The 27562-nt window shown below is 42.2% G+C and overlaps 1 protein-coding gene across 4 annotated transcripts in view; it reads left to right on the top strand.

Annotated features, from left to right (window-relative positions):
- Positions 1–27562, top strand: part of ITPK1 (inositol-tetrakisphosphate 1-kinase) — a 150230-nt gene that overhangs the window by 71590 nt on the left and 51078 nt on the right. For all 4 annotated transcript variants that reach the window (XM_080396737.1, XM_080396739.1, XM_080396736.1 and 1 more), the window contains 2 exons: positions 4500–4625; positions 14113–14230. In XM_080396737.1, coding sequence (XP_080252863.1) covers positions 4500–4625; positions 14113–14230 — 244 coding nt within the window. The remainder of the gene's footprint in view (positions 1–4499; positions 4626–14112; positions 14231–27562) is intronic.

Below are 27562 nucleotides of genomic sequence, written 5' to 3'. Positions count from 1 at the left end.
GACCTTTAAGATTGTAGAGTCCGACCATTAACCTAGCACTGCCAAATCTGCCGCTAAACCACATGTGGTGACTCAAGCGTGGGCAACTTCTTCCAATGCTTGACAACCCTTTTGGTGAAGAATTTTTTCCTCATGGCCTATCTAAACTTCTCTTGCTGCAACTTGGGGCCGTTTCCTCTTGGACCTGTCACTTGTTATGTGGGAGAAGACACCAACACCCACCTCACTGCAACCTCCTTGCAGGGAGCTGTGGAGAGCGATAAGGTCTCCCCTGAGTCTCCTTTTCTCCAGGCTAAACATCCCCAGTTCCCTCAGCTGCTCCTCATGGGACTTGTGCTCCAGACCCTTCACCAGCCTCATTGCCCTTCCCTGGACACGCTCCAGCACCTCAGGGTCTGTCCTGCAGTGAGGGGCCAAACCTGGACACAGGATTTGATCCCTGTCCTAGTCCTGCTGGCCACACTGTGTCTGATACAAGCCAGGATGCTCTTGGCTGCCTTGGCCACCTGGGCACACTGCTGGCTCATGTTCATCTGGCTGTCTTCCAGCACCCCAGGCCCTTTCCCACCAGCAGCTCTCCAGCCGCTCTGCCCCCAGCCTGTAGCGCTGTGTGGGGCTGCTGTGACCCACCTGCAGGACCTGTCATGGAGCCCTGTGGAACCTCATACAACTGGCCTCGTCCCATGGGTCCAGCCTGTCCAGATCCCTCTGCAGAGCCTTCCTGCCCTCCGGCAGACCAACACTCCCCCTCCCTGGCAGCTTGGTGTCATCTGCAAACCGACTGAGGGTGCACTTGATCCGCTTACCCAGATCATTGATAAGGATACTAACCAGCACTGTCCCCATACTGGGCCCTGGGGAACACCGCTTGTGACTGATTTCAACTGGATGTAACTCCATTTACTACCACTCCTTGGGCTCAGCTGTCCAGCCAGTTATTACAGCCAGCAAAGAGTACAGCTGTCCAAGCTGTGTATGTGTCTTGTACCTGGCGTTCTTTGTGTACAGCTTTAACACTGTCTTCCATGTCATTCACTTGAGCTTTGCTGGGTTTTGGTGGTAAGTGACAATGACATGAAAGCAACACCTGATTGTTCTGGGTTTTTGGTAGCTTTTTTTTTTTTTTAATATGAAAGCGGGCAAGCAGGGTAGGCTATAGCCTGCCTCACAGAAGAAAAGACTATAGCCATATCTCTCTGTTTTTTCAGGCTGGTATCGATAAATCTTTTCTCTTGCTTCTGTTGCTATGGTGTTAGTTCTGTGCAAAAACAAACCTTTGGGTGATCATGTAAAATTCAAAGATCGTTTGGAGAGAGAGATGCTGAAAGAGAAGGGAAATAGGAGGGCTCAAATTCCAGTTGATGACAAACAATGAATCAGTGTTTGTCTCAGTATAGGGCCATCAGAAATTTTGTACTCTTCTTTCACTGATTTCTGCTTGGGTCTGATACACGATTTGAAAAAGTGGGGGGGGTTTGTCCTTAAATTTTTCTTTTCTTTTTCTTCTACGTTTTTTTCTTCTTAGTATATAAAAAGAAGGTGGATCGCTTCCAAATTCCACACAGCCCAGGAATATTTGCTTTCCGCAGCATGCCCCAGAACACAGAGAACTTATTCTTGTAAATGGCTTGATCCTCCAATCCGCAAAATACTGGATCAAATTTTGAAGGTTTGTGTAGCTGAAATGGGCCTGCTGTCCTCATTGAGCCACTTGAAGTGATCATTGAACTTCCTACTGGAGGAGCTGCCTTACGTGCTGTCATTTCTAGCATAGCTTTCCTGGTGAAGGGGAAGCAGAGCACTGTGATGGGGGCCCCTGCTTAATACTTTCTGATGTGCAAAGTAGGTGCATTTGGTTTCATTTTCAAAATACGCTGGTCGCTTTTAGCTGGCACAATTGTTGTGAAGATGTTATCTTGCCCAAATGTCTTATGCTTCTGGAAAACACTGCTGAAAATGCCTGGATATGCCTTGAAGGCTTATTTCTATTCTTGGGTCAAGGCTGAAAGGGAGGACTGTTTTCTTGTTTTCTGAATGTTTCTGTGCAGATTGAGCTGCAAGTGCAGGGAGAATGTAGAGGGGTAACCAATCTCAAATACTGATTTGGTTCTCACTATTTTTCGAGCTGAAAGTCCTGAAAATGGATTAATTCACATTTTTGTATCTTGGCAACTGGGAACTTTGTGACCTAGTTAAACAGACACTTTGTTTTGCTGTTTCCTTCCAGATGTGATAGGCAGATGAAGAAACCACAGGAAAAGCAGTGTGGTCATCTGAGATTTCTTTTAAGGAGAGTAAATGATTTTTCTGGAACTTAGTTGCAAAAGTAGATCATCTCCTTCCATGTCCTTAGCCAATCTGCAGTTCACTTCCTTTTGCCTTAATTTTGCAGATGCTTGTGCTTGCCCTTAGCCTTTGTGCTGCCCTACTTGTGTGACAGTAAAAATGCAAGTGCCAGGACAGCCAGACCTGTGGATTGCCTCATCCAGATGCAGCTTACTCATCACTGAACATCCACATCAAGTCTGTCTTATCTTTACCATTGCATAATCTTTGCATATAGAGTCTGCTGCCCTGTGAACAGTGCCGCTGTTGGTCTTCTTGGAAGACAGCTGCACAATGTTTTCCAGTTGAATTTAAATCTATGTAATTACTTCAAATACAGTACTAGAGCCTCAACCTTTAACTGTTAGTAGGAGCATATAGTAATGGGTAAGCAAAGGTGTTTCTGTTGCAAAGAAATTTCAGTTTGCTTTTGCGCCATGGGTAACTTAAGTTATTCTGCTCAAGTAAGCCTAGCCCAGATAAAAGAGTGCTTACAAAAGAAAAGCAGTTCGGCTATGTGGATCAATTAGATTAGCAATTGCAAGTTATTAGAAGGCTGCTGTATCTCTGCTGTTGTAGTTCTATTGGTGCTTGAACTCCAGCCATCCTTCCTTATTGTTACCTTCACAGGCACTCCTTAATTCAAAGCAGGGCCATTTCTGTAAGGTGGGAAATTTTATTAGGACAAAACTCAAGCTCGTGAGACGGTGAAGACCAAGCTTCTGTTGAAACAGAGCATCAGCAGCCTCTTGTGCCCAGCCTTCCTCTCCCTCCTGTGCCCCCTACCCCCTTCTCTGTCAGAGTTGAATAAAAAGGATAGCAGCAATTGAAAAGAGCATGCATTCTCTTTTCTGTAAAATCTGTAAAATCAGGTGCTAACTTCAGTTTAGTGAGCACACATCTGTTTTTCATTTCAAAGATGTTCATGTTTTGAAGTTTGCAAGGTTCAGTTGCCACTGATGCGGTAGGTCTCACAATTTGTCGAAGAGCAGTGCTTGATAGTGTGGCAGCTTTCGTGCTGTGCGAAGCCTGGTGTGTTGGCTAGGACATGAACCAGTTCTGGTACTTAGACTGTACAGATTTTCAAATCTGGTAAGTAGCTTCATGGGGTCATGGTTTGGTTAGGGACCTTAGGGGTCCGTAATACATCATCTTGATCAAAACAGATCCAGCATTAAATTCAGACTAAGTCGCTTAGGGCTTTGTCCAGTCATGTCTTGAAAACCTCGAAGGATAGAAATTCTGCAGCTTCTGTGGGACTCTGCTGCAACCAGACTGTCCTCACGGTGGATTTTTTTTATCCTGCTTTAGTTAGAATCTCTACAGTTTTGAGTTATGTCCTGATAAATCTAAGCCCTCACAATGATATTGGCCACTTCTTTTAGTACCCTTGCGTACAGCCCATCAGGTCCAGTACTTTTTTTGCATTAAGATTTCCTCAAGAGATCCCTAACTTAATCCTTTTCCAATACAGTTGGTTCCTCTGTTCCTTGAACCCTTTCTTGGTACCAAGGACCAAGCCCCGTGACACATCACCACCACTTTTGTGCCTTCCCATGCTGTCTGGAGCAGAGTTTCTGCACACCCCACCCCAAACCTTAGTCCCCTATCCAGCTAACTGCCAAAGTCTGCTAGTGGGAGTGTTCTGGGAGCTGCGTTCCTCCTTATCAGCTTAATAGCTGTCTCTGCAACAGATGAATTCACAAAGATCCTGAGTCACTTGCTTTTGTGTTACCTGTATTACTGTCCTGGGTGCTGTTTTGTGCAATCCCAGAGGGCGAAGGGCACAGCTGACATTCCTTTTATTAGTTGTGATAATCTTTGTTGGCCTATTCCTTCTGCATGTATGTCTTAAGTACCAAGAAAGAGAGCTGAAGAGGGAGATGTTGTTCTCACGGTGAAGCCCAGGGAAGTGTTTGGATGAAGGATGCTTGCCATTGATTTTGCTGCTTTTTTATGGAATTAGATCTACACTGCTGAGGAATAAATGTCTGAGTAATTTATTCTGACATTTAGTGAAATGTAAATTCTCAGGGATTTGGGTAACATAGCAAAATAAAGGCAGCATGTAAAGTAAATGCCTTTTGTGTGGCAGCAGCACCTTGGGTGGTGGCAAGGACAAGAGCCTCAGATCTTCCATGTATTAATAAAAGGTTTCTCTCTGGTTTCTTCAGCTTGACCTCACCAAACCCATTGAAGATCAGGGCCCTTTGGATGTGATCATACATAAACTGACAGATGTCATCCTTGAAGCAGACCAGAATGACAGCCAGTCACTGGAGTTGGTTCACAGGTTCCAGGTAAGTGGTTCTTTCATAGTCCTTCGGCATTTCAAGCAGGAGGATGATCTTGGTGCAGCAAAGTCAGTCTGTTTGCTGTGCAGTTGGCATGGTTTGGAAAGAGCTCCCTGGCATACTGCTGCCCTGCTACTGATAGCCCAGCAAAAATAGTTTTCTTAGTCTGAAATAAGCTTGCACCTTAGTATAGGTTTTATGTTGTATTGGTAAGGTTAGTAAGAACTGGTTTCCCACCAGATGTTGTCCTGATGTCGGTCCAAGTGCATGAGTGCTATTCACAAAGCAGAACAGGTGTTTGCAGAGTCCTTTACGTGCATCTCTCTGTAACAGAAGCCACTAAATGAATTTGGGCCAGTTCTGTCTAGTCTTCCCAGATCCTGGAACGCTTATTTCTGTAACATCAAGGTTACTGTGAGTGATTCTGTCCTCTAGTGCTGAGAATCCTGTTCTGTTAATTACTTTTTTTCCCCTCAAGTTTACATTGAAGGTCAGAAATACACAGGGCATAGTGGTACAGAGAACTGTTTTCCCAGAGAATTCTTCGCAGTAGTTTGAATGCCAATGAAAATGATAAAGCAACACTTCTATCATTTTAAAAGGTGTTGCTTCTGGTGGGTAACTCTGATCAAAGCTATATTCTTTTCTTCTCCTTCAAAGAGAAGCAACATTAAAAAAAGATACCAGAATGTTATGGAATGTCCTTATGTCAGATGGAAAACCGACTCAGACAAATTCTGCAATTTTGACAATTTTGCTTTCTTGGGAAATGATGTTCTCTTTGCTCTGCTTAATGTCCTACAACTTGTAATCCAGAAAATATTTTACTTAACAGAGTCAATATTCTCTTTGCTCTAGTTACAAAGCTTTTCTTCTTCTTCCTGCCTGTGTATTATTGAAACACACAGAGGAGACAAAAAGGTTTGACTTGTGGGTCTGGCCCTCTGGCACCATTTCTCTGAATAGTAGATGACTGTTAGTCACTAAGTAGTGCAGGCATCTGCTTTCTACAGCACTGGAAAATTGTAAATACCTCTCTCCACAGTAATGCGTGCTCCATATATGTTCTTCCAGAGCTCAGGCAGTAGGACCATGTGGAAGTGAGGATAAGATTGAGACAGTCAGATGGAGAAGAAATAGTTCCTTGTCTCCTTACTTGATTAGTAAATACAGTAGAACTTGTTCAGCTAACAGTATGAACTATTTATGACGGATATAAATCTGTGAAAAGCACCCTGTGGATACAGAGCTTTGTCTTATACTAGTGTCTTTTGTGCAGTGATGCACAGTGTGATGGTGGTGAATTCTGCTCATTCTTTGAGAACTCCTCTAAATTTTCATCTTCATTTCACACCCCTGTTGATGTTGGTTTTAGTCTGTTTTTGAACGTTCTGCCTAATTCCAGTTTAGCATTGCTGTGTTCACAACAGCAAGCTTCAGCCAAGCATACTCTAGAAAGGCTGTTGCAGGGCTACACTAAGAAACTTGTTTAATTCTTGCAAAATGCTTAGATCCAGCTGGCTGGTGCCTTCAAGGCCTTCATTTTTAGGAATATTAAATTTAACCACAAAAGAAAATAATAAAAAAGCCAAGAATGTTAGAGGAGAACTTAATGTTCTTTCTTCTCTCCCTGTCATTAGTTCTTGGTTGTACAGTAAACACCGTATTATCTAATATATCTATTCTTTTGGAGGATGCCATCTTCCTGCAAATAAGTGCAATGTAATGCCTCAAGAATTAGAAGGGGACCCTGGAACGTGAGTGCAGTCTCATGCTTTTCCATAGTTTCAGTATGAGATACGGACCATCCTGTTTGCATCTCTATGCTTTTGTTTTGCAAGCTGTAAATTAAAGGGAACGGTATTAACTGCCTTTTGAGATTAATATGAGAAGCCCTTTAGGTCAGCTCAGAATGGTTGTCATAAGGGTTTGTTTGTTTCTGTGTGGAGCTCTGGTATGAAATTGTAGTAGCTATGATGACATCAGATTAACAGAGCAAGTTACAAGTCACACTGACGTCTGATGATCTGTCTTTACAGATAGTGTTCTTTAGCATAGCCCAGTGGGTGACTTGTCCACAATCATGTAGTTGAACTAGGATGTAGGTTTCCATCTACTGGACTACATGTATTTCTGACTGTGGGTATGGAATCATAATCTCTCAGTATCTTCAAAGCTCATGGATTAAAAAAAGATCCTCTTCCAGTGCCTTCCAAACTGGCAGAGGATCTTTTTCTAGTGAGTGGGATAGAGGGCAGGAACCCCTGTGAGCAGGCTGCTGAATGATACCCTCTCCCCAGTAAAGCAAGGCCTTGAGCTTCTGGTTCTGCACATGTGACTGAGCTGTGCTACATCACTGGCACACAGGAAACTGTCCTTGTAGTAAAACATGTACCCAGGAACCAGTGGAGTAGTGGAGAGGTCAGTCAGCATTGAGCCGCATGCCGAAGTATGTTTAAAGGGTATACTCAGGTAATTTTTTATATGGGGCAGAAACTGGCAGGAAGTTACTGCCTGTCTCCATCTGTCCTATATTATTTCTAAGATACTGAAAACTATTAGAAATGAAGAGATATATTCCCTAGAAAAAATAAATTGTAAGACTCCATCTGTATAAAGTGGGTGGGGGGTGGTTTGGTTTGTGTTTGTTTTTTTTTTAAACTAAAATCAATGAGCAACTTCGAAAATGTGAAGTGACCACCTTGCAAGAGAGCTACTTAGTGTGTGTGTGATGTTGCATAAGCACTGTGGTATTTCTGGCACCTGCACACAAGTGGAAATAGTGTGGTTCCTTTACTGTGCATTTAATTGACCAAAAAAGTTATAATGTTCTTAACCAGACCAAACAGTGCAAAATTCATCATGCTAATTTTCCTGCTATTGAATATAAACATAACAGCAAGATCATACCTGGCACTGTTGGCTCCGTAAAGTAGTCTTCCAGGAAGCAGGGGCAAGGGATCCTTGACCGCAGGAGGAGGAATGATATGCCAGGCTATATTTACGACCTTTGTAAGAATAACTTTTTTTTCAGAGCTGTATTGTAGAGGCCTTGACCATCTCATCTGCAAGTGCTGAGGAGGAAACTGGTTTCACATTTACATGAGTCTGTGTGCCTGCTCTCTGGAGTCTCTGATGAACCGTTGTACGGTCTGGTGGGAGAATGGTCATAGACTAGGAAGTCTCTTAGCATGCCCTTTTAGTCTTGCTGTTTAATGACTGTTCTCAATTGCTTTGTAAATTGCCATTACAGGAGACTCTGAAAACAGCAAGGAAGAATTGCCTGTAGCCAGTGGGCTTTTTAGCTGCAGAAGACCTTTAGGTTTGAACTTTCTGAGGTCTTCATGCTAGCTGGATGTGGTCTGGGCTGCAGTTTCTCAGGAGAGTATTGGTGGGTGGAAACCGCTCTCACTGCGTTGAAGATCAGTGATGAGTGCCTGGTGATCTCATCCAAAGCCCAAATGAAGACTGCATGCAGCACCTAGTGTAATGCATGAAGTGCAAAGTAGAGAAATCTTTCAATTTCCTTCATAGGACACTTGGATCCTTATTTTGGGGATGATGATTATTTGTAGAGATGATGAAGAAGTCTCCCTACCCACTGTAACACTTGGCTGAACTGACTGAACATAGTTTATTTGTTGCCTGGCAAAAAAAAAAAACATATTGTTACAGTCCTTGGTGGTTCCTTCTTGACCATTGGAACATGAAGAGAAGTCAGGTGGGAAGAGGCGTAGTCCCCAAGGGTCCCTTTCACTTGCTGGTGCTCCAGTTCCTGTCATCTTGGTGGGAAAAAGAACCTAACTATGCCAGTTTGTGCCTTCTAGACAAAGTTTATGACTTTGAAAAGTGAGTATGTTTTAGTTTCTGTAAGACATTGACTGGGAGATCTTTGTTATGTTCTGATTAGAGCAAAGTACTGTCTGGTCAGCTGCTAGTCGTAGCTGTACAGGGGCTTGAGTAGCTTCATTCATTGCAGCTTCACACTAGTCTGTTCCATTCAAAATGATGGCCTCAGTGATGGAAAATCAGTAAGGTTATTAATTTGTCTTTCAGAGCTTTTTCTGAAGAGGTTCTTTTTGTATTAGCTTTCTTAAAAAAGATAATCAGAAACAGGTTTTATGCCTAGGCTTCTGCTATCAGGTAGATGAAAATTTAAGGTGTCATGTCCCGCTGCCCCCAAACTATTGACTCCCCCACTCTGAAGTTGTCCAGGAAAGGCTCTTCTATTCTTGATTCAGAAGCTTTCTTAGAAGGACTTGAGACTGAGAAGAAAGAAAACTAGGGAGATACTTTGGAAGGGAAGGAGTTAGGGCATTGTTCTTGCTGCACGGCTTGCTTTCTTCAGAAGTCTCAGCTGTGAGAAGGTGATTTGGGTACATACTCAGGGAGGTTATGCCTAGGAGATTTTTAATGCTGCTTTTTTACTAAAGATACTGGTCCATTCTGTTTCTGGTTTTCAACTTCGTACTTGCAGAATACTTACACATTTCAAATTTCTTTTTGCATGCTCTGCTGAGAAAAGGCAAGTGAAAAATTAAAGGAACCATCAACGCTTAGTAATTTTTTTTTTCTTACTGGGGGTACAGGGTGAGACACAAAGCTGAAATAGTCTGTTTGCACCTGAATTCACAGACCAGTACCTGTGTTTTTCCCATTTGAAAAATAACTGGTTTACATTTATTGGAAGAGCCTCATAAGGAGGCAAAGTTAACTAAAAATTTGGCATTCAAGTGCTAACTGGTATGACAGCTTCCTGTGGGTAGATATTTGCAAGATGAAGCAGTGGTGGACCTCTAAAGGCAAACCAAGGAAGCTGAATACTTAGAAAGTTGCTTTGAGATGTACAGTGAATAGAAATTTAAAACAGAGGAGATTTGTCCCCACTTCCCTTTGCTATACGCCTCATCCCTCCCAGCCACTGCAGGAACCTCCTTTAAATTTAGAGAAAAACAATTTTGAGATGACTTCAAGATCCAACTTGCCTACACCTTCCCTTTTGGAAGGAGGTGTCCATAGAAAGAGACCAGCACAGCCCAAGACAGAAAAAAGAAACTTGTAAGTCTGAATCTGATGCAAACTCTTTAGACAAACTTGTGTCTGTCTTTACATATGTTTCCCCTTGTTGCAGTCTGTTGTTACAAGCAGTCAGCTTCATGTTTCTGTACATGTAAAAACACAAATCCAAACGCTGTTATTGTTTAATTTGCTTTTTTTTTCCTTAATCTGGAACTTTTGTTTAGTATTAAACGAAAGATTATAGATGTTTTATTACTTAGTAATTAAATGAATTCAATGAGTCAGTGAATCTCTGTGATTGTCTAATGACGTAATATTTGCAGTAGATACTATTATCAACATTCTGTTAAAATACATTAAATAAATAAATAAATCATGAGCTACCTTTTTGGATAAAAGCACAAAAACCTCTATTCTCATCTATACATGGGCTTCTCAGGAAAAGTTTTTTTTAAAAAATCTCTGGGTTATATCCAGAGGTATTTAATAGGGAACATGAAATACTCAGTCTCTCTTTGATTTCAAGTTACATTGCTGGCCTTCTGCCAGTAAAAGGGCTGGTACAGAGCATGACTGAACGCCAAGCCTGGAATACAAACAAAGGAGGATCTGCTAAAAGTCTTTGTTCTTTCTTGTTTGCTTTTATTATGTCAAAGATTGGAAAGAGGAAAAGATAGACCTTGTCTGGGTCAAGCTGAACTGCAGCCCAAGGACAAAGCCCTTTCAAAATATCGTTGGGAAGCCTAAATATCCTCCAGACTGTTGCCTGCATTTCTGAGTCTGCTGTTGGATACTAGTCTTTGGTAAATCCACCAAAGGAGAGCGCAGAGTTGTTTTGTTGGAATGACCAGAGAAGATTTGAATGTTCAAAGTTGAAAGACAGTGCTGTACTGAAAACTATCTCTTGGCTTCATTGTTTCTCTCTTCCTTCTGTAGCTGCTCCATTTTTGAGTTCATGTGTGTAATAGCTCATCTGCTATCCAAATTCTTAGACATAAACCTTTCATGTTTATCCAGATCTGTATTTCTGGTAGCGGAGCCATTCTGTGCTATGGGAAAAGGGCTGCTACTTAGGCTACATCAGCATTAACGTCAATCTGTTAAGTGATCTTCACATTTATATATTCAATAAAACGTGATGCCTGAGTGTGCAGTAGTTGCTAGTAAAGAACCAAAGCTTATGAAAGGTTTCTCATTGGCTACCATAATTGTTCCTGTGAAGCGAACAAAATTGATTTCTTCTTATTGTAATTTCCTCTTGTGGGGAATTGGTGTTACAGTTTGGATTCTTAAATTCTTTACTTCTTTTAAGTAGCTTTCTGTGCATAGATATTGGAACTCTTTCTTTTGCGTATGCTGGTGATGTACGGATGTGAGGTGTGGGAGAACGGTAAAGTGTTGGTAGCATACGTGCCCAAGGGGAGGCTGTGTGATTTGCTCTGGGGGGATCCTAGTGCAACTGGATGGTTCTGGATTTGAGTGCAAAGTCAATGCTTTTGTGATGGAAATCAAAGCAATGCACAATACATGAGAAGAGATGCAGAGCTGTAAGAGTTATAATTCCTGTGCCCTCTGGCTGGCCAAGTACCTAAGCCTGTAAATGGAGAAGAGCTCTTGCGTGTGTGTGAAGGGGCTGTTGCCTTACGCTCAAGTGCAGTTCTTCACCTTACGGTAATTTGTTAAAGTCCTCCAGACTCTAAATGGCTTCTGGAAAACAGCACCCATGTCCTTCATCTTCATCAGTTCTTTCAGGTTTGCCTTAGAGAGCTTTTTGAAGGTTCCTTAAGGCAACAGGATGAGAAATCAGTCACTGGAAAGTCAGCTAAGATGTTGACTTCTGTTGACATGTTGCCTGGTGTAGAATGGCCTTGGGATCATGCCTTCATTCCTGTTAAACTTTGTTACGCTGTGTCAAGCTTACTGCTTGAATGATCTTTTAATACCATTTAGAGCTATTATCATTATAAAGCACTGTGAAGTTCCTTAGAGAAAGCATAGAAAAGCAAGGCTCCCTCTGGAAGTATTTAATGTGAGCCAAGATAACAAGTAAAACCCACCTAACCCAAGGACGTGAGGATAGTCCTCAGCGCTGAGGTGAGCATCAGGAATATTTGGGAAAGGTGCACAAGGAGCTGGGAGAGGGAAAAATCATTCCCTCCTTGGAGGGGAGTGAAGGGGATGGAGGCCACAGGCAGGTTGAATGTGTGCGTGAGGCGAAGGATTAGTATGTTCAGAGTAGGGGCTGGGCCAGGGTGGAAGTATGGAAAGCTTGTTTTCCAGGTGAAACCAGAGACCGGTTGAGGCAGAAGGGTGGTCAGCACAGTGTGAAAGGAAGAGCTAGTACATCCATTAGAAACGCTGCAGGACCTTTGCTGTCAGATCTTTGCTGAGGTCACATTTTGGAGCTGTGGCTTGTTCAGTCGTTACCATGCATGCTTACCTGCTGCCCCACCAGGCTGTCTGCAGCTCATCCTCTCAGCGTGCTCACGAAGATACACACTGTGGTAGCTCCCTATGTTTTGAGCTGAGGCACAGAGGGGCTGAAAGAGCTGTCTTGCTTTGCTTTAGATATGTTGAGATACTCAAGCGCAGTTTCATGATCAGCAAGTTTAAGCTAGTGCCATCATCACTGGATAATCCTAACTCCACAAGGTGTCCTTTAGCTGCTGCGTAAAAGGGCACGTATGCATAAACGTAGGAGTTTAAGATGCATTAGGTAACAAGTTTCTGTGTCTCTTAAAAAAAAAAAAAAAAGTAAAATCTCTTCTGTACTTCAAAGCTGACTGCTCTGCTTGAGACTCTGGAAGTACTGGGGGGAGGGGACTCAGGAAAACTGTTCTGGGTATTAATGACTTGAAGTGAACTCGACTTCTGTGCCAGTGAGCCAGAGAGGCTTTTTATCCAGCCTGCACTGCGAGAGTACAACAGCAGGGTCTCACAGTTTTGATGACTGACTGTGCAAAAGGCTCTGTCCCTTATTTTCCCCAAGTGGTAGCAAGGTTGAGCATGTCTTCGGGGAACTGACTCTTCTGTGTTCTGTGAGGATGATTAAATACATCAGGTACATGTATTACCACTGAAGGGTGCCTCATGCCGTGTCAAGGAAAGCGATTTGTGTGCTGTGGGTGATGCAGTGGGTTCATTAAACCCCAGTGCTGGATCCTCTTTGCCTCAAAAGAATAATCCCTTTTCTGCAAGCCATCAGTTCAGACTATGTAGTCAGAAGACAGCAACAGTTAGCCAGTGCTAGGATTAGCGCGAGGAAGTCTGCATTTCCAGTCAGTCTAGAGCAAAATCACTTGTTGGGAACAGATGATGTTGTTCTTTTCTCTTCAGCTCAGTATCTAGCAAAGCGTGTCTCCTCAGGCCACCTCATACTCCTCTGAAGTATCTTTTGTAGTATGTTTTGTTCTCTGAAGTAACCAACTTAAGGGAAGTAGGACCTGATGGAAGTCCATGACTTGCAGGAGCATTTACTATGCATTTGCATGAATGGATTTAAAGAAATGAGTGGAAGCATAAAGATGGCTTTGGGAAGTTGTGTCAAACGAAGGCAGATGCTAGCTTTGGAGATATTTGTTTGATTTTGGATAGGGTAAGATGGATGCTTGTTTCTCCCATTGACTTTATGGGGCCAGGTTGGGTCAACGATGAAGGAACTCGGCGTCTGTTCTGAGCAACAGAAGGAAGTTTTGTTGGGTTTGCAAGGGCAGTGCCTCGCAGCTGTGTCTGTGTTCATAGCCAAAACGCAGTGGTGCAGTCATGACCTGAGTGAATGGGGAATTGAGTTCCCAAGATGAAGATCTATGGAAACACTAACTTTGTTTTGTTCTTGTAGTCAGGAGAGTATGAACTTAGAGAAGTAACAAGATAGATGCTTTCAAAACTCAATGAAGACACAGTGAAGCAGCAATCTCTTCAGCTCTGCCAAAAAAAATTTCAGCCCCTATCGTCCAGCTCTTAACACTGCCTTCAGCCCAGCTAGAGGACAGCAATAATAACAACATTAAAGAACCCAGATGTATTTCTGAGCTTAGTTCAGATAGTTGTGATGTCCATGTACAGTAATTCAATGCAAGGCTGACCCCAGGATAGCAGTGTGTCATTTTTCTTCTACTAATTGCTTTTCTCAGCCTTGCTCACAGCTGTTACTGTGGCACTTTGCCATTGGCTCCCTTCTGAGTTGATGTGGTTGAAGAACAGGTTTCACTGCTGATGGTGAGTCCACAGGACTTGTTTTCCATCCTAAAACATGACAGTTAGATGTCGTGTTTGTGCTTGTTTCACTTGTCAGTGAACTGTCAGACTGGTGACTTCTGGCATTGCCAGTGTCTGCTTGTGTCCCCTTGAAAAGAAGCTGGACACTGAGGTTTTTAACATTGTCTATTCTCTTCCTGTCTCACAATTTTTCTACAGTCTTCAGCCAACCTAATGCCTTTTTTTTGGTTTTTTCTCCTATGTACTTGTTTTGCAGGAGTATATTGATGCTCATCCAGAAACCATTATCCTGGATCCTCTTCCAGCTATTCGTACGCTTCTGGACCGATCCAAGTCTTATGAGCTAATTCGGCAAATAGAGGCATACATGCAAGGTAGGCCAATACCTGCTCTCCCTCAAGACTTTTATTGTGACTAGAGAAAGAAACAGCTGGCTTCTGGAGGCTGGATGTGAGGTTTCCAATAGTAGTTTTGGGCCCCTTGCATTCTGTCTCTCCATGGGAGCAAAAACACTGAAGCATTCCTGTGTCACACGATTGCCCTCTGGAATCCCATGCTCTTCTTTTTCCGTATACACAAAGGAGGTTTGCATCTTGTTAAAAATACGATGTGGGTTTAATGGGGAGCATATTTACTACAGTGAACACCAGCAGAAATCTTCTGGAAAACATTGTCTTTTTGTGCGTGCTGGTAAATGGAAATGACTGTACAAACTTAGCAGCTTGTCATAAGAATCCTGAGGCCTGAATTTGGGGGAGGTTTATGGAAGAAGAAAAATTGGTTTTGGAAAGGACTGAAATAAATTAAATTGTAAATAGAGCTAAGGTTTTTGAGAAGCACGGGAATCCTGTTGCACAAGTTAATTGCTGGGAGGAACATAAATGCATTTCTGGTGCTTGCTAGTTACCTGACAGAGACTGCTGCCTTTAATTGCATCATTTGAGTTGTATTCCCATGTTTAGAAGTCACGCCTTTTCAACCTGAGTAACTCTAGTATCTCTCATTTTAACCGTTGTAACTGTTGGGTTAAGTTAGTCTTTCGTTCCCTTTTTACTTCTGTTACTGTCATATTCTTGAAACATTTATTGGCTTTTGAGTTTAAATCTAGGGTAGCTCTAAGTAACTTTCATATGTTAGATGACGGTGCTTAGGGGAAATTGCATTGCTGAACTATGTTCTAATGGGGTGTTGTTGGAATTACGGTTGTGTTTGTGTTATCACTATCTTGATAGGCTGATAAGAAGCTTATCAATTTGTATTTTTATAATTGTGGATTTACAGACATACTGTTTGCATCTGACCTGCCTGACCCCATTGGCTGTGTCTATATATAAAAATAAGACTAATAACTTGCAGCACTCTCCCTTGTCTTTTGCAATCTCTTCAGGAGAAAATGTTCAATTAGTTTAAAAGGATTTTGTTTTGGAGTCCTTAATGCTGTCTGTGAGTGGGAGAGAAGTGCCGAGGGAAACCTGTGTTCTGAGGAACTATTGGGATTTTGTTTAGCAGTGGAGAGATTCAGTAGATTTTGGGTTTTTTCCTTAAATTGCTATCAGTACTATTATTGTTATCTCTATGAGAACAATATGCTTGGGAGAGCATCCAGTTTTTGCGAGTAGTTTGTGTTGTGGACATTTTGGCCTCCTCTGGTCAAACTGATGAGAAAAAGGAATAAATGCTTAAGGAAGAAAAAAAAGTAGGTTTGTATTCTGTTAAAACTGACACTTTAAAGAGAAGCTGTTAATAAAGTTGAGGAATGAAGTAAGGAAAAGCTTCACCTGTTCTCACTGGCTGCTGCAGTGTTAGATGACCATATTTCCCTGTGTCCCCCTGTGCACCACTTCCCCCAACTTATTTCTGTCTCATCATCAGAAATAGCATAACAGAGACCTTGAACCAACTTGGTATTTAGCAGGGGAATTCTCAGGAGAGCTGAGTAGTTGGCTGTCTTCTAGTTCTGGCCTAGTGACCAAAAAGTTATGTTCCTTTAGACAGTGTTTTTTCCCCCCTCCTTGTTTTCACCTGCTAAATCGTATTTTGTACTTTGCAGCTGTCATGGCATATCCCAAGACATGAGCACTTAAAAAACTCAAGTAGGAATACATCAGTGATTAGCACTGCAAGTCATTACCAAGAAAATAATACTGTAGTCTTTAGCTGTAACTAGAAAGCCCAGTTTATCATAGGATACCAAAATGATGTGGTGGGTTAAGGTCAGTGCAAGGGATTATCTCTTCCAAAGGAATGCCATAAACTCCGGAGGGTTGAATACAGAGAAATCTGCCGTTGAAAGTCTTTCAAAAGAAAATTCAGTGTTTATTTAGACCAGTTTTGGATTCAGGTGATCACTACCTCTATTTGAATTATATTCTAAAGTAACTATAAATGAAGTATAGTCTTTTTTTATGATCTTAAGTTCACATTTCATTTCAACCCTGTAGACCTTACAAGAACTGTATAACTAACAATTTGTACCAGTTGGGTTAAAGGGAGAATGACCATGTGCTCTGCTGACTCCAGTTTGTATGGTGCTGAATCCTTCTCTGTCTGTGTTGCCGGCACCTTTGAAAACGGCAGATGTTGCTGAGGAGAGTGTGTTCTGCAGCAGCAGGGTCCCGTGTTCTATCAACAGCTTGATTTTAAGTATAATTCTCTTTCACAAGTCCATGTTAATAATGCCTTGCCTGCCCTTTTGATAGTAAATTCTCCATGCTTCCTGAAAACGAGAATCCCTATTTGAAGTGTCTAAAACTGACCATCTGGACAGCATCAGGCTTTCTGAAAGTCCTGTAGCTAGCTCTTTGTTGAGTCAAATGTCTGAGCGCGAAGTACTCCTGAGAATGGGCTGGAAAGACACTTGTGGCACGCTGTCTCTGTTACCAGTCTGTGGCCATTAAAGGAACTGAGGTGGAGAACTAGTAACTAGGCAAAAGTTGTACGTGTAGTCTGAGGGAAAGCATGCGGTTGAGCTTGGCCTTTCCATGTCCTAGACTAACCCTGTAAGCACCCAGGCCTTGCGGAAATAAAAGGTTCACAGATTTGCAGAATCACTGAGGTTGGAAGAGGACCTCATGAGAACTCATAGTCCCACTCCCTGCTCAAAGCTGGATCCTCTAGAGGAGGTTCCCCAGGTCCACGTCCAAGTTGGATTTTGTATACTTCCACAGATGGAGATTGCACAACCTCTCTGGGCAACCTGCTCCAAGGTTCACCTTCAGCATGGGGTGCTAGCATGCAGCTAGCGGTTGCTGGAGGTGGCCTGCAGAGATTATTTTATTTGGTATAGATAGTGATATCTCCCTTGGAAGAAAGTGGGACTGTCTTCTGAAAAAGCAAAAACTTTAAGAGATACTGCAGCATTGATTTTGATGGATTCTGTTTTGGAAGCAAGAGTCTGGCCTTCCAGACTTCCTCTTTTTCCTGTTCTTTGTTAATTTAAGTGCAAGCTCTAAAAGAGCTAGTCATTCTGAAATCTTCACTTTGGAGTCTTTTAAAAAAGATTTGAAAAAATAAAGGTTACATTCCCAACTTGCATCTTGCATAGCTGGCAGGTCTATCTTGAAATAAATCACTGAATAGATTTTTTTTTTTTTTGTATAGCAGTTGAGTTCCCTCAGCAGCTGTTATTGCTTTGTTTACTTAGCTGTGAAGAATTGCTTCTGATATAAAAGTGCTCTAGATCAGGTTCTGTAATGTTTGGTGAAAGATTAGGAGCATTATTCAATGGAAAATTCAATTTTAGCAGGCTATTGTATGGTTGGAGCTGTGTCAGCCTTTTTTAAGCTTTAACCTTACGAAAGATAACTGAATTCTCTGATGCTGTGTTGAAAAGATGTGATCCTACAGCCTCAGAATTTAAGACCTGACTTAAAATTACACTTAAGATGGTAATAGAGTGACTAGACACTAACTAACCTTTTTATATTATATTTTTAGTTTTAGGGTTAAAAACTTTTAAAATTCCCTACCTATCTTACAAATAATAATCTACACTGAAGGAATTTAAACCAAAACTGAAGTAAACATGCTACTCGGTGCTCCACCTAGTTAGTGTTCCCATCTGCCACTCAGCTTCCTTTGCTGTCTCAAGTGACTTACAGGTTTCTTTGATAATGTTTGAACTTCAGATATTGCAGACCCTGGAGTTAATTTCTTTAACCATTTCCACCTGGCTTTTTTCCATGATTTAAAAATCTTCTTGTTCTTAGATTCTTAAATTTAACTCCAAATCTGAAATTTCTACTGAAACTAGTCTCTGCAGAGTTCCCCTAGAAGAGAGAACTCCTGCGTGAGCCAAGCTGCAACTCCCGAATTTCTTTCTCCTAACAGTCTTTTTTGAAATATGGGAACTATTCCCTCAGGTCTAACAGCATAAAACCCTTTAGCTGTGATGTTTTCATCCCAGCATGTAATCAAAATCATTTATGTTTGATTGCTTACTACTTATATAAGATGCTTTTGCTGCTGTGTGCACTCCTGATTTTGGGGGATGTTACAGAACAGATCATAGTATCTTTCTGTGTTCTCTGGGTTTCTTCTTCTCACATTCTGTCTGTCTGTCTTAGAAATACTCCTTGAATAGCTGCATGTATCTTTTGTGACCAGGGGAGAGGCTCAGCATCATGCAGTGGATCAGGGTTTTCTACTTGGTGCTAGTTCTGACTTGCTGCATGACTTTGGGCCCAGCATTTCACCCCTTTGCATCTCTTTCTTCTCTTAACACTCACCTGCATGTCTCTTTCTTTGAGATACCACATTTTTCTGGGCAGGAACCTCTTTTCCAGATACACATACTCTTGATACACTGAGTCTCTGATGCCAAGCAATCTGCGTAGGTTTGTTTTAAAAGAAATTGTAGATCTCTTGTTGAGTAGAAAACCGCGTTTTTACAATTCAGTGCCAACGTAGGTAGTCAGGTTTTATTTTCTGGAAGTTTCGGAGCATGTACATTGCTGGAGTGATGCATACCCGGAACTTCTGCAAATCAGGCCACCCAGTTAAAAGCACCTGAAAATAGCTGTATATATGTAGCTCTAGGCATTCATCTTTTGAAACTGTGGCCTCTGCTGTGTGGCCTACTTCTCATAGAAAGTTTGGTCAGAGAGGAAGGAGAAGAATAGTCACACAGGTCAACTTCAGGCACTTCTATCTGTATTCGAAGCTCCCATTAAAATGAGAAATATAGTTTTAATTTAAAGGCTCTAAATCACCTGCCTGAGGCTCACTTGTTCATGTAGGGACATACCAGTAAAGCATCTAAGTTAGAGGGCTGATGTTAGCTACTGCAAATAACTGCGTCAGCTTTTGGATGCAAGTGTCTCCCTTGTTGATTGTATGCTCTCTTTCCACCAAGAACACATGCAAACAGATATCTCATTGCCTCGCTCCAAGTGTTGTGCGTGTTCACTTACTGCATTTTAATTTCTCTCTGAAAACTAGCATACATGTGTGGAGGGAAGTAATAGGAATTGAATTAATATTCTCTGTGACTGGAAGGAGTTTGCCCAAAGTGCACCAGCACACAGCAGTGCTGCACGTGGCGCTGCTCTGTACCCCAGTTGTCAGCACTCGGTAGGTCTCAGCCCTGCTCTGTCAAACTGGAAAGATTCTGGGACTTTTGACCCAGGGAGGTGCCACGTGACATCTTTCTCATAAAAGCTCATTCATTCATCTAGGAGGGGGTTGACAAAGGGACATGGATGTGTCGGTGTTATGATAAACAAGCCCTGGCTTTGAAATTTAAAGTAGACAGCTGCTTCCAAAGGATTAAATCCTATCCTGAGAGAGGTGGCAGGAAAAGAAAGCAGGAAGCTCCAAAGGGAACCTGGAATCTTCTTTCTTGTACCATTGCATGCTCTTGTTAAGGTAGTTTACAAAAGGATTTTCTAAGGTAAAAATGCTTGAAAGCTAACCACTTCTTAAACGGAAAATGCAAACAGACTCTCCTTTCCCTTCCTGCCTCTCCTCCCCCCTGCCAGGTTTTCATTATTTTGAGCTGTCAGCTCTGTCCCAGTGCAGGTAGGAGGGACCAGAGAGCTGGGGGCCTCTGTGGAAATGATGGGCACAGCCCCTGTTCTCCCAGCCAGGAGGGAGCGTCTGCTGGCCTGCTGCTTCTGGCCTGCTAAGATACATCAGCTTGGTTTAGTTCAAGCTGACAGAGCAGTCCAACAAACAGAAAGCCTAGAGAATAATACAGAAAATATTTTTATCATTTTGTCTCACAGTGGGCCAGCCAGAACTCCTTGAACCAACAAACAATCTTCTCTTTTAATCCTAGTAGTCCTGATGGTTACTGAGCTTTCAAAGTAAGCCTGTCTGTAAAGTTCAGACGTTACTTTTGGGTGCACTTAAGTTTAATCTTAAAATCTTGCGGGTTTTTGTGGTCAGATATGGGCAGTCTGCATCTCACTTTGTTTATCTGTATCTAAAAAGAAACAAGACTGGACCTTTTATCCATTTATTTCATACTAGTGTTGGAGACTTTTGGTTTGCATCTATATGCATCTTTTCAAAGCATTTGTGTACTTGATAAAGCCAAAAACATGGAAAAGTTTATAGCGATTTAAGCAAGAGCTTCTATGAATTTTGTGTTTGGGGCTTGCATGGATCTGAAGAATGACCAGATCTGCTTTTATGGGGTAAACATATAAGCCATGACTGCACTCTGTTGTCATGGGGCTTTCCTATGACATCTCCAAATTGGGTTTTAAGAACAGAACATGGATTAATTCTTGAGAGTTACTGTCTGTCTAGAATTAGGAAAGGAGGAGCAGGGATTCTTCTGGTCATGAGGAAGTCTTCGCTGAATAAACCGGATGTTTTAAATTCCAGCACAGTTGTGTTTCAAGTTATTCTGATTCTCTTGAGTAGAAATTTCCTTGGCTGGCATCCAACAACAGAAGATACTTTTCCCAAGTATCTAGGTGCTAGAAAAAGTAAGGAGGGGGCAACAAAAGATAAATTGCTTACAATATCAATGTAAAACTTACCTGCGAGTACCTTTTGCAGTGAATGGCTTTTCCCCTGATGTTTCTACTCATACTGTCATAAGATCAGAAGTCAAGAAAGAAGTCTGGAAAAAGAGAACCTTTCTTCTGAATTGGAAACCGGGGCTCAGCTGCTGGAACATTATTCCAGTTGTGGCATAATGTGTTCATGTCAGTTTTGCTGTTTATGTCAGAAGCAGTTTATGTTAAGATGTGTTACAGTAGTATAACATGGACAAGAAAAGTAGCATCCCTCACATTTCCTCAGACAAGTGTCTAGCCAACATGTGAGACCCCTGATTAGATTCTAACCCCCCTCATGAAGAGTCCGTCAGGACCTTAAGTCTTTATCAGGGTGGCATGGGGCCTACTGATGATAACAGTAAATGAGAGATTCGTGAAGATCATGCTTTCCTTTGCCAGGGTCACTAACATCTAGTCTAAAAGCACTGTCACCTCCTGTTTCACTTTTCTGCTGGCTTTGTGGAACTGTTATGACATCTGGGTGTATCAGCAAAGAAAATATGAAAGCTTTTATGTTCCTTGATGTCAGTAGTTGATTCAGTCTCATGAATTTTCCAGGTGGCTTTCTGAAGTTAGAGTAGAAGAGGCTGCAAGTGTAAAGGTTGATGAGAGGGACTTGAGACTATCTGAATTTCTTGTATAGTTTCTGACTGAGTGGAATCAAACCTCTGTGGTCAGGTGCTTGATAGTCTTCCAAGACAAGGTTATTTACTTGTCATTTGGTACCCTATACCACTAACATCTTGCTTTTCTTCTTGTTTGGCTATGCTTCTTACAGTAGCGATTGGGAAGTGCTGGGTTTTGTTTTTCTAATGTGTAAATGCTGTGTATGGGGTGGAAATAGAGAGATCTATATGCATCTGTAAGCTGGTATGACTGTATGGACACACTCAGCTCTCCTGGGTGTGTCAGTAATCGCAGTTCAGGTCACCATACTGCATTTGTGTAAAACAAAACTGATTCTGCAGGATACAGCTTAGCTCTGTGAAGCAGAAGGGTGCTACGCTAGAGGAAAGAGTGGTAGTGTTACAGGCATATGTTGCATTGTTTCATTCCATGTTTGGTGGGCAAGGTGTATGTGGAATATGTTTCATAACTCATGGTATTTGTAGGGAAATACACAACTTCTTTAGTTCTGTACACAGAGTGAACCACTGCTTGTTAAATTGGGTTAAAATGGTCTGAATAGTAGAAATTGTGTCCCTCAAACAGCACTGTGTGGCCATGTTGCTTAAGTTGCCTTTAGGCCTTCTGTCCTATTAGAGTTCTTCGAAGTTGTCAGCTAGAGATGGATAGCTGGATACAAGTCAGAACATTGGAATAACTTTCCAAAAAAAGAAAAAAAATTACTCCTCAGAGGGCAGATGTTAAGTAAACTGAAGCATCAGAAAGTGTGAAACAGAAACCAAAGACAGATAAATAAACTGCTTTCAATGTGGCAAGTCAAGCATCCCACACTAGTGGCATTCCAGGACATTTATTAATAACTCTGGAAAAGGTGGATGAACACAGGATGGCACATATTTCAGATAAATGCAAATTATTTAACTTTTTTCCAGACAGTGGGAGACAGCAATATCAGAGGGATCTACTAAAAGTCAGTGAAGAGTCAGCATGATGATAGATCCAGTTTATTGCAGTCTCTTGGGACCATAAAGAAATAATATGGACAGCTCATGCATTGTTAATGTCTACATTGACTCACTGCTCAGGAAAGACCTTGGCGGCACAGTGGGTAACTCAACTGGAAACTTCTGCCCCCTCTGCCTCAGTAGTCAAAAGAGAACATGCCAACAGAACCAAACAAAAAGATTATGGTGGCCAAAAATATCATTGAAGATACTGAGCATACAGTTATGGAAATAAAGCGCTTTCTTTCCCAGTGAAGACTGTTTTCAGTTCTGCTTTCCTGAATTTAAAAATATGCATTAGAAATTAAAGGAATCCTGGAGAAAAAGGACACGGTCACTGCCAAGAGACAGCCACACAAGGGGAGAGTGAGATCAACCTGGGGCTAGCAGAGGTGGAACAAAACCTGAGAAAATAAAATATGAATAAGTAGAGAAACATTCCCAATTTTCTCTTTCCTGCCATGTCAGAGTAGAGTTTCACTGAGTATCTGTGCAGTTGCCGGAACATGTCAACTAAGATCATAGCTGGACTGAAAAAAGTAGGATACATTCACAGCTAGATTTAAAAGGTTTACAGACCATCGTGGTTGGGGGCATATGGTACTGACTGGTTGGTGTCAGAAAGAAACTCCATTTATGAATGCTGAACTCTGTAACTTGGGATATGTTGGGGGACAATGTATATTCCCTTTCATCTGATTTGAAATCCACTGCCAAGTAGCAGCAGTGGAGATGATACAGTATCAGCTGAACTGTGGTCTTACTTGGTTTTTATTATTCCTGTGTTCATTTCTCGTCTCCCAGGAAGCAGGAATGCCTGAAACTTCAGTGATGATTTAAAGTATTTTCTAGTTCTGCATAACGTCCTGGTACAAGTAGTAACATTTTGGCATTTTTACCATATTGTGAATAAAGTCTTGAGATTTTACATTAATTATTATGAGCACTCCACATGTTAAGTGGGAACTTCAAATACAGCCTGATTTGTTAAAGGCTGTTGTTCTTCCAGAAATATGGCTGGATGAGTTTATTATGAGTGTTTTCTCTTTGATAAGAGCACTCTTCTGCTATAGTAAAGCCCCCACAAGACCCTGTAGAGTGAGGCAAAGGGGTGTGCATGTGGGGACAGAACTGTGGCACAGTGGGGCAGACACTCGTAATACACAGCAGGGACTTAATGGTACTGAACGCCCTTGAAGAAGTTTCTGTTAACTCTTGTTCTTCTGAAGGGTCAAGGAGCTAATCCTCCAGACCGCGCTGGTGCGGTGTCTGAGACAGGGAGTTACTTAGCACACTGGGACTTTTCAACTTTTAAACCTTTTTGTTTCATTTCCTCTTTGCTGCACAGCAAAATCATGAGGAAGACTGACTAGTTGCGAAATTCATCTCCCATGTCGATACAAAAGTGATTGAACAGATAGTGTTCTGCTGCCCTAACAAGCCTGCTCCATGGTCAGAACAGCTGCAGCTTTTCTGCCTTGCTGCAGCTCAGCTGCCAGCTTCTGTAGTGCCTGCCAGGGCCGGGAGAGAAGCGAGCACTCAGCTGTTCCTGAGTGTGTTAACTTTAGATGTGGCATCGGGATTCTTCCACAAGCGCAGTGTTCATATTCCAGGTCCTTTTTAATCAGCTTGAGGGTGTTTGTCTCTGATTGAGTGCTGGTGAGCAGTCAGCAGTGAAATCTGTCCTGCAGAGATGCAAAGTGTCAGTCTTGCAGGTATCTACCCACCACCCCTCTGCTGACGAAGGGTGAATGAATATTGTGAATGAGGCCCTTCTTTTGACCAAGGGATGCTAAACATACTATGAAGGCAATGGAAGATGTTAACATACAGGAAGACCTTTGTCCTTTCTGAGTTGTATTTTATTAACCTTTGAAAATCCACTGAGATCTGCATCGTATGGGAAAGTTCAGCTTCGCTGAAGCAATTTCTTCACTTAAAACTGAAAGCTTATTCCATCACACCAGCTTACTTAGTTGCTGGTGTATTGACAGGATGCCCATCCAGCTAAGAAGTAGGTACACTGAATATAAGCCCCATCCTGTGCCAAGTCCTGGTTCGTGTGTAGTACAACTAATGTACATGCAGCATAGGCAAGGCATAGGTTAATATGTCTCTGAGATTTTAGGATCTATAATGCCAGTGCAGTTTCATTTCAGCCAAATTTGAAGGGATACTTAAGTTTCTTTAATAGTCCGGTTTGACTTATATGACCTAATGTTTCTGAACAAGTCCATCACGTAGAGCTTCAGGGCTAGGAACCACGCATTTTTGATCTCTGTTGTTGAGATTCAGGGCCTTGACGACAGCCCTGCTTACTCTCTTGATCTCTGAAATGCCAGCCAAACTTCCCCGCTTCACCAGGGGAACCTTTTGAGTATTAGTCAGTACTTGGGAACCCTGTGAGCATGCTGTTTGAACACTGGGAGGAGGGTGTAAGATAAAATTTTTGGTCACAATGCTACTGTAGTGCTGGGACAAAATAATGGAGTAGTTATGAACCTCCTGTACTGGAGGTTTTAGGAACACGTTAGGTAGACAGACACCTGCCCGTGTTGGTATTAGAAGCATTTCATTTTGCTGGAATGCAGTGGGACTGGGGAAAGTGACCTTTTCAGACCAGTATTTTCTGATGTTGACTGTCTTTCAGAATAAAAAAACATCAGCTACTGACAGCTTGAGCCAGGGAGCTTAACAAAGTCACGCTAAGATGTTAGTAGATAGCTGTCCTGCGTGGGCCCAGCGTATCTGCTTACCTGTGCCGGTATAAGAGCTAAGCAGTCTGAGTAGTCGTAGGCTCCCAGTGGGGCTGTGCTCCCTTAGAAAAAGTGGTATGTTGTAGCTGGGGACAGTCACATTACTCCAGCTACATGACTTCTGGGCTGAAGCTGGCTTCATTCTGCTTTTTCAGGATGCCGAGAGAGGAGCTGTGGGCTGGCTGCACCTGTTCATGTGGATGTGGCGCAGCAGGAGCAAGTATTTCTTCCTTGGTGGAGAAATCTGTGGAATGAGTTTGTCACTTGCTTCACAAGGGTGAGGCAGTTGAGTGATACATTCCTGAATCAGCAGACTCCTCTTGCCTTGCGGCGTTAGGCAACCACACATTAAATCTAAAGCTATAAATTGTATAATTTGCATAAGATATTAGGCAGAAAAGCACAATGGGACAGATGCTAATTGCTGATTTGGGAATCCTCACAAGCATTTGCTAGGAGATAAACTGCAGTTACTTCAATATTGGGCAATTAGTGTTGGTTTTCTAGAAGGGGAGAGGTGTATCACACCAACTGATTTCTTGTACTGTGTAATTTACTGATGCTGTGGTTGCTCTTGGGGACAGTTTTTTAGTTCCTATTTAAGAAAATATTTTGTAAAAACCCTGTGAGTTCTGGCAGGAAGACAGGTGCAGTTCAGCTGGGGTACTTCCACCAAGAAAGCTAGCCAGTTCAAAGGCACTTTCGTTGTATTTTGCTGCAGGGAAATTAATTCTACCATAAATTCTTTAGCATTCCATAGATCCATTCTGGGTGGTTGTACAGGTATGCCAGACTGCAGATGGGTTTTTGTTTGGTTGGTTTTTGCTGCCTTTGCAACCTGGAGTCTGGTGTGAGTTTGGGGGGTAAAATTGACGCTGACATTTTATTGCAGTTATCATGAATTTTGACACAGAGTTTTCTAATCAGTTGTTAGGCTGCCAGTTAGTTAAACTGCTAAATCTTCAAATGTGTTTACCTAGATAGCAGAAGTACTTAAGGAAGTGCAGAGCTCTACATTTGCTGGGTTTTGTTGTTATTCTGAGTGTTGTGTCTTCCAACACTGCCCCAAAATGTTTGCCTTCGCATTTCAGTCTGTGTATGAAATACAGGCAATTTTGTAAGCATGATGCTTCCCTTCAAGGTCCTGTGTTATGGGAAAGTAAATGTCCTCAACACTGCAGCTAATTGTAATTGCTTTGGGGTTTTAGTATTCTGAGAGAAAATAATGTTAGAAGAGATCAGAAAATACCCATTTTATTTTCGCTGAATAAACAATTTTTTGTAATGAACCTGAAATGGGTGGTGAGGAGAGCAGCATTTTTGAGATTTCAGATTGTGGATAAGAGAGGAAAATGTCTCCTCTTTTTCTCCCCTTCCTCTCCCACTCTTACTCTATAGCTTTGTCCAAGAGTCCCTGGGAGAGAGGTGACTTGTTCTTTTAGACACCTGTATGAGGTGAGAGTAAAGGATCTCTGCTTTACGCTTCACTGAAAAGCATCTTGCTTCATACCTGTGATGAAACTGCAAACCCTGTTGCAGGCAGTTTGGCTTGTCCATTTGTTTTGAGCTTATCATTAAGGACTGTAGCTGTAAACTAGTTATATGCAAAAGTAAAACATAAACTGCTCGTGCTGGTGGGGGGCTGGCACAGGAGAGTCCCATCTAGGAGGTCTGAGGGTTTGTCTGCATTAGGTGTGTTGGTTTTCATTCCTTCCAGTACATGACAGCTCTGATGTGGGTGCTCTTACACAACTTCCTGCGTGGGCGGAGGGATGAACTGCACCAGAAGAAAGCACGTTTATAGTCTGGGTAACTACATCCGTGCAGGTGTTGGGGCAGGGTTACCATTCCAGATGGTAATTGCACTTCTGGCAGGAACTGCTCCGCGGATGCAGCCCTTTGCAAGTGCACGCCTGTCCTGAGCCAAGATCGTGCAACACTTCGCCTCTTCCCTCTTGACTTGCTCCTTAGAGCGATTATTTTCAAAGACGCTGTTGTGAATTAGGACAAATTCTTTATGAACAGGCACAAGATGTGTAACTAGTGCCATTATCTAAGTGGTTAGAAAAGCTTTTAAAATTGTTTATGGCACAGGGGAGCTAAAACTATAGAGATACCTATGCCAAATATGCATACGTTGCTCTCTGGAGGCAGGTGTTGGTGGTTGGTTTGTGAAGGTTTGTCTGCCCGGGATGGGCTTCATGCACCAGGTGCAGCAGTAGTACCACCACTATTGCTGAGGGGAAGATAGGGAGTAGCTGAAGCAGCTTTGACAAGTGATACACTTGTGCCTGTGAGGCTGCCTCCCT

This window comes from Falco punctatus (assembly GCF_963210335.1).
Source record: "Falco punctatus genome assembly, chromosome: 7".
NCBI classification, from domain to species: domain Eukaryota; kingdom Metazoa; phylum Chordata; class Aves; order Falconiformes; family Falconidae; genus Falco; species Falco punctatus.
Note: the sequence above shows the minus strand (reverse complement) of the source record. Positions and strands in the feature narration are given on the sequence as shown.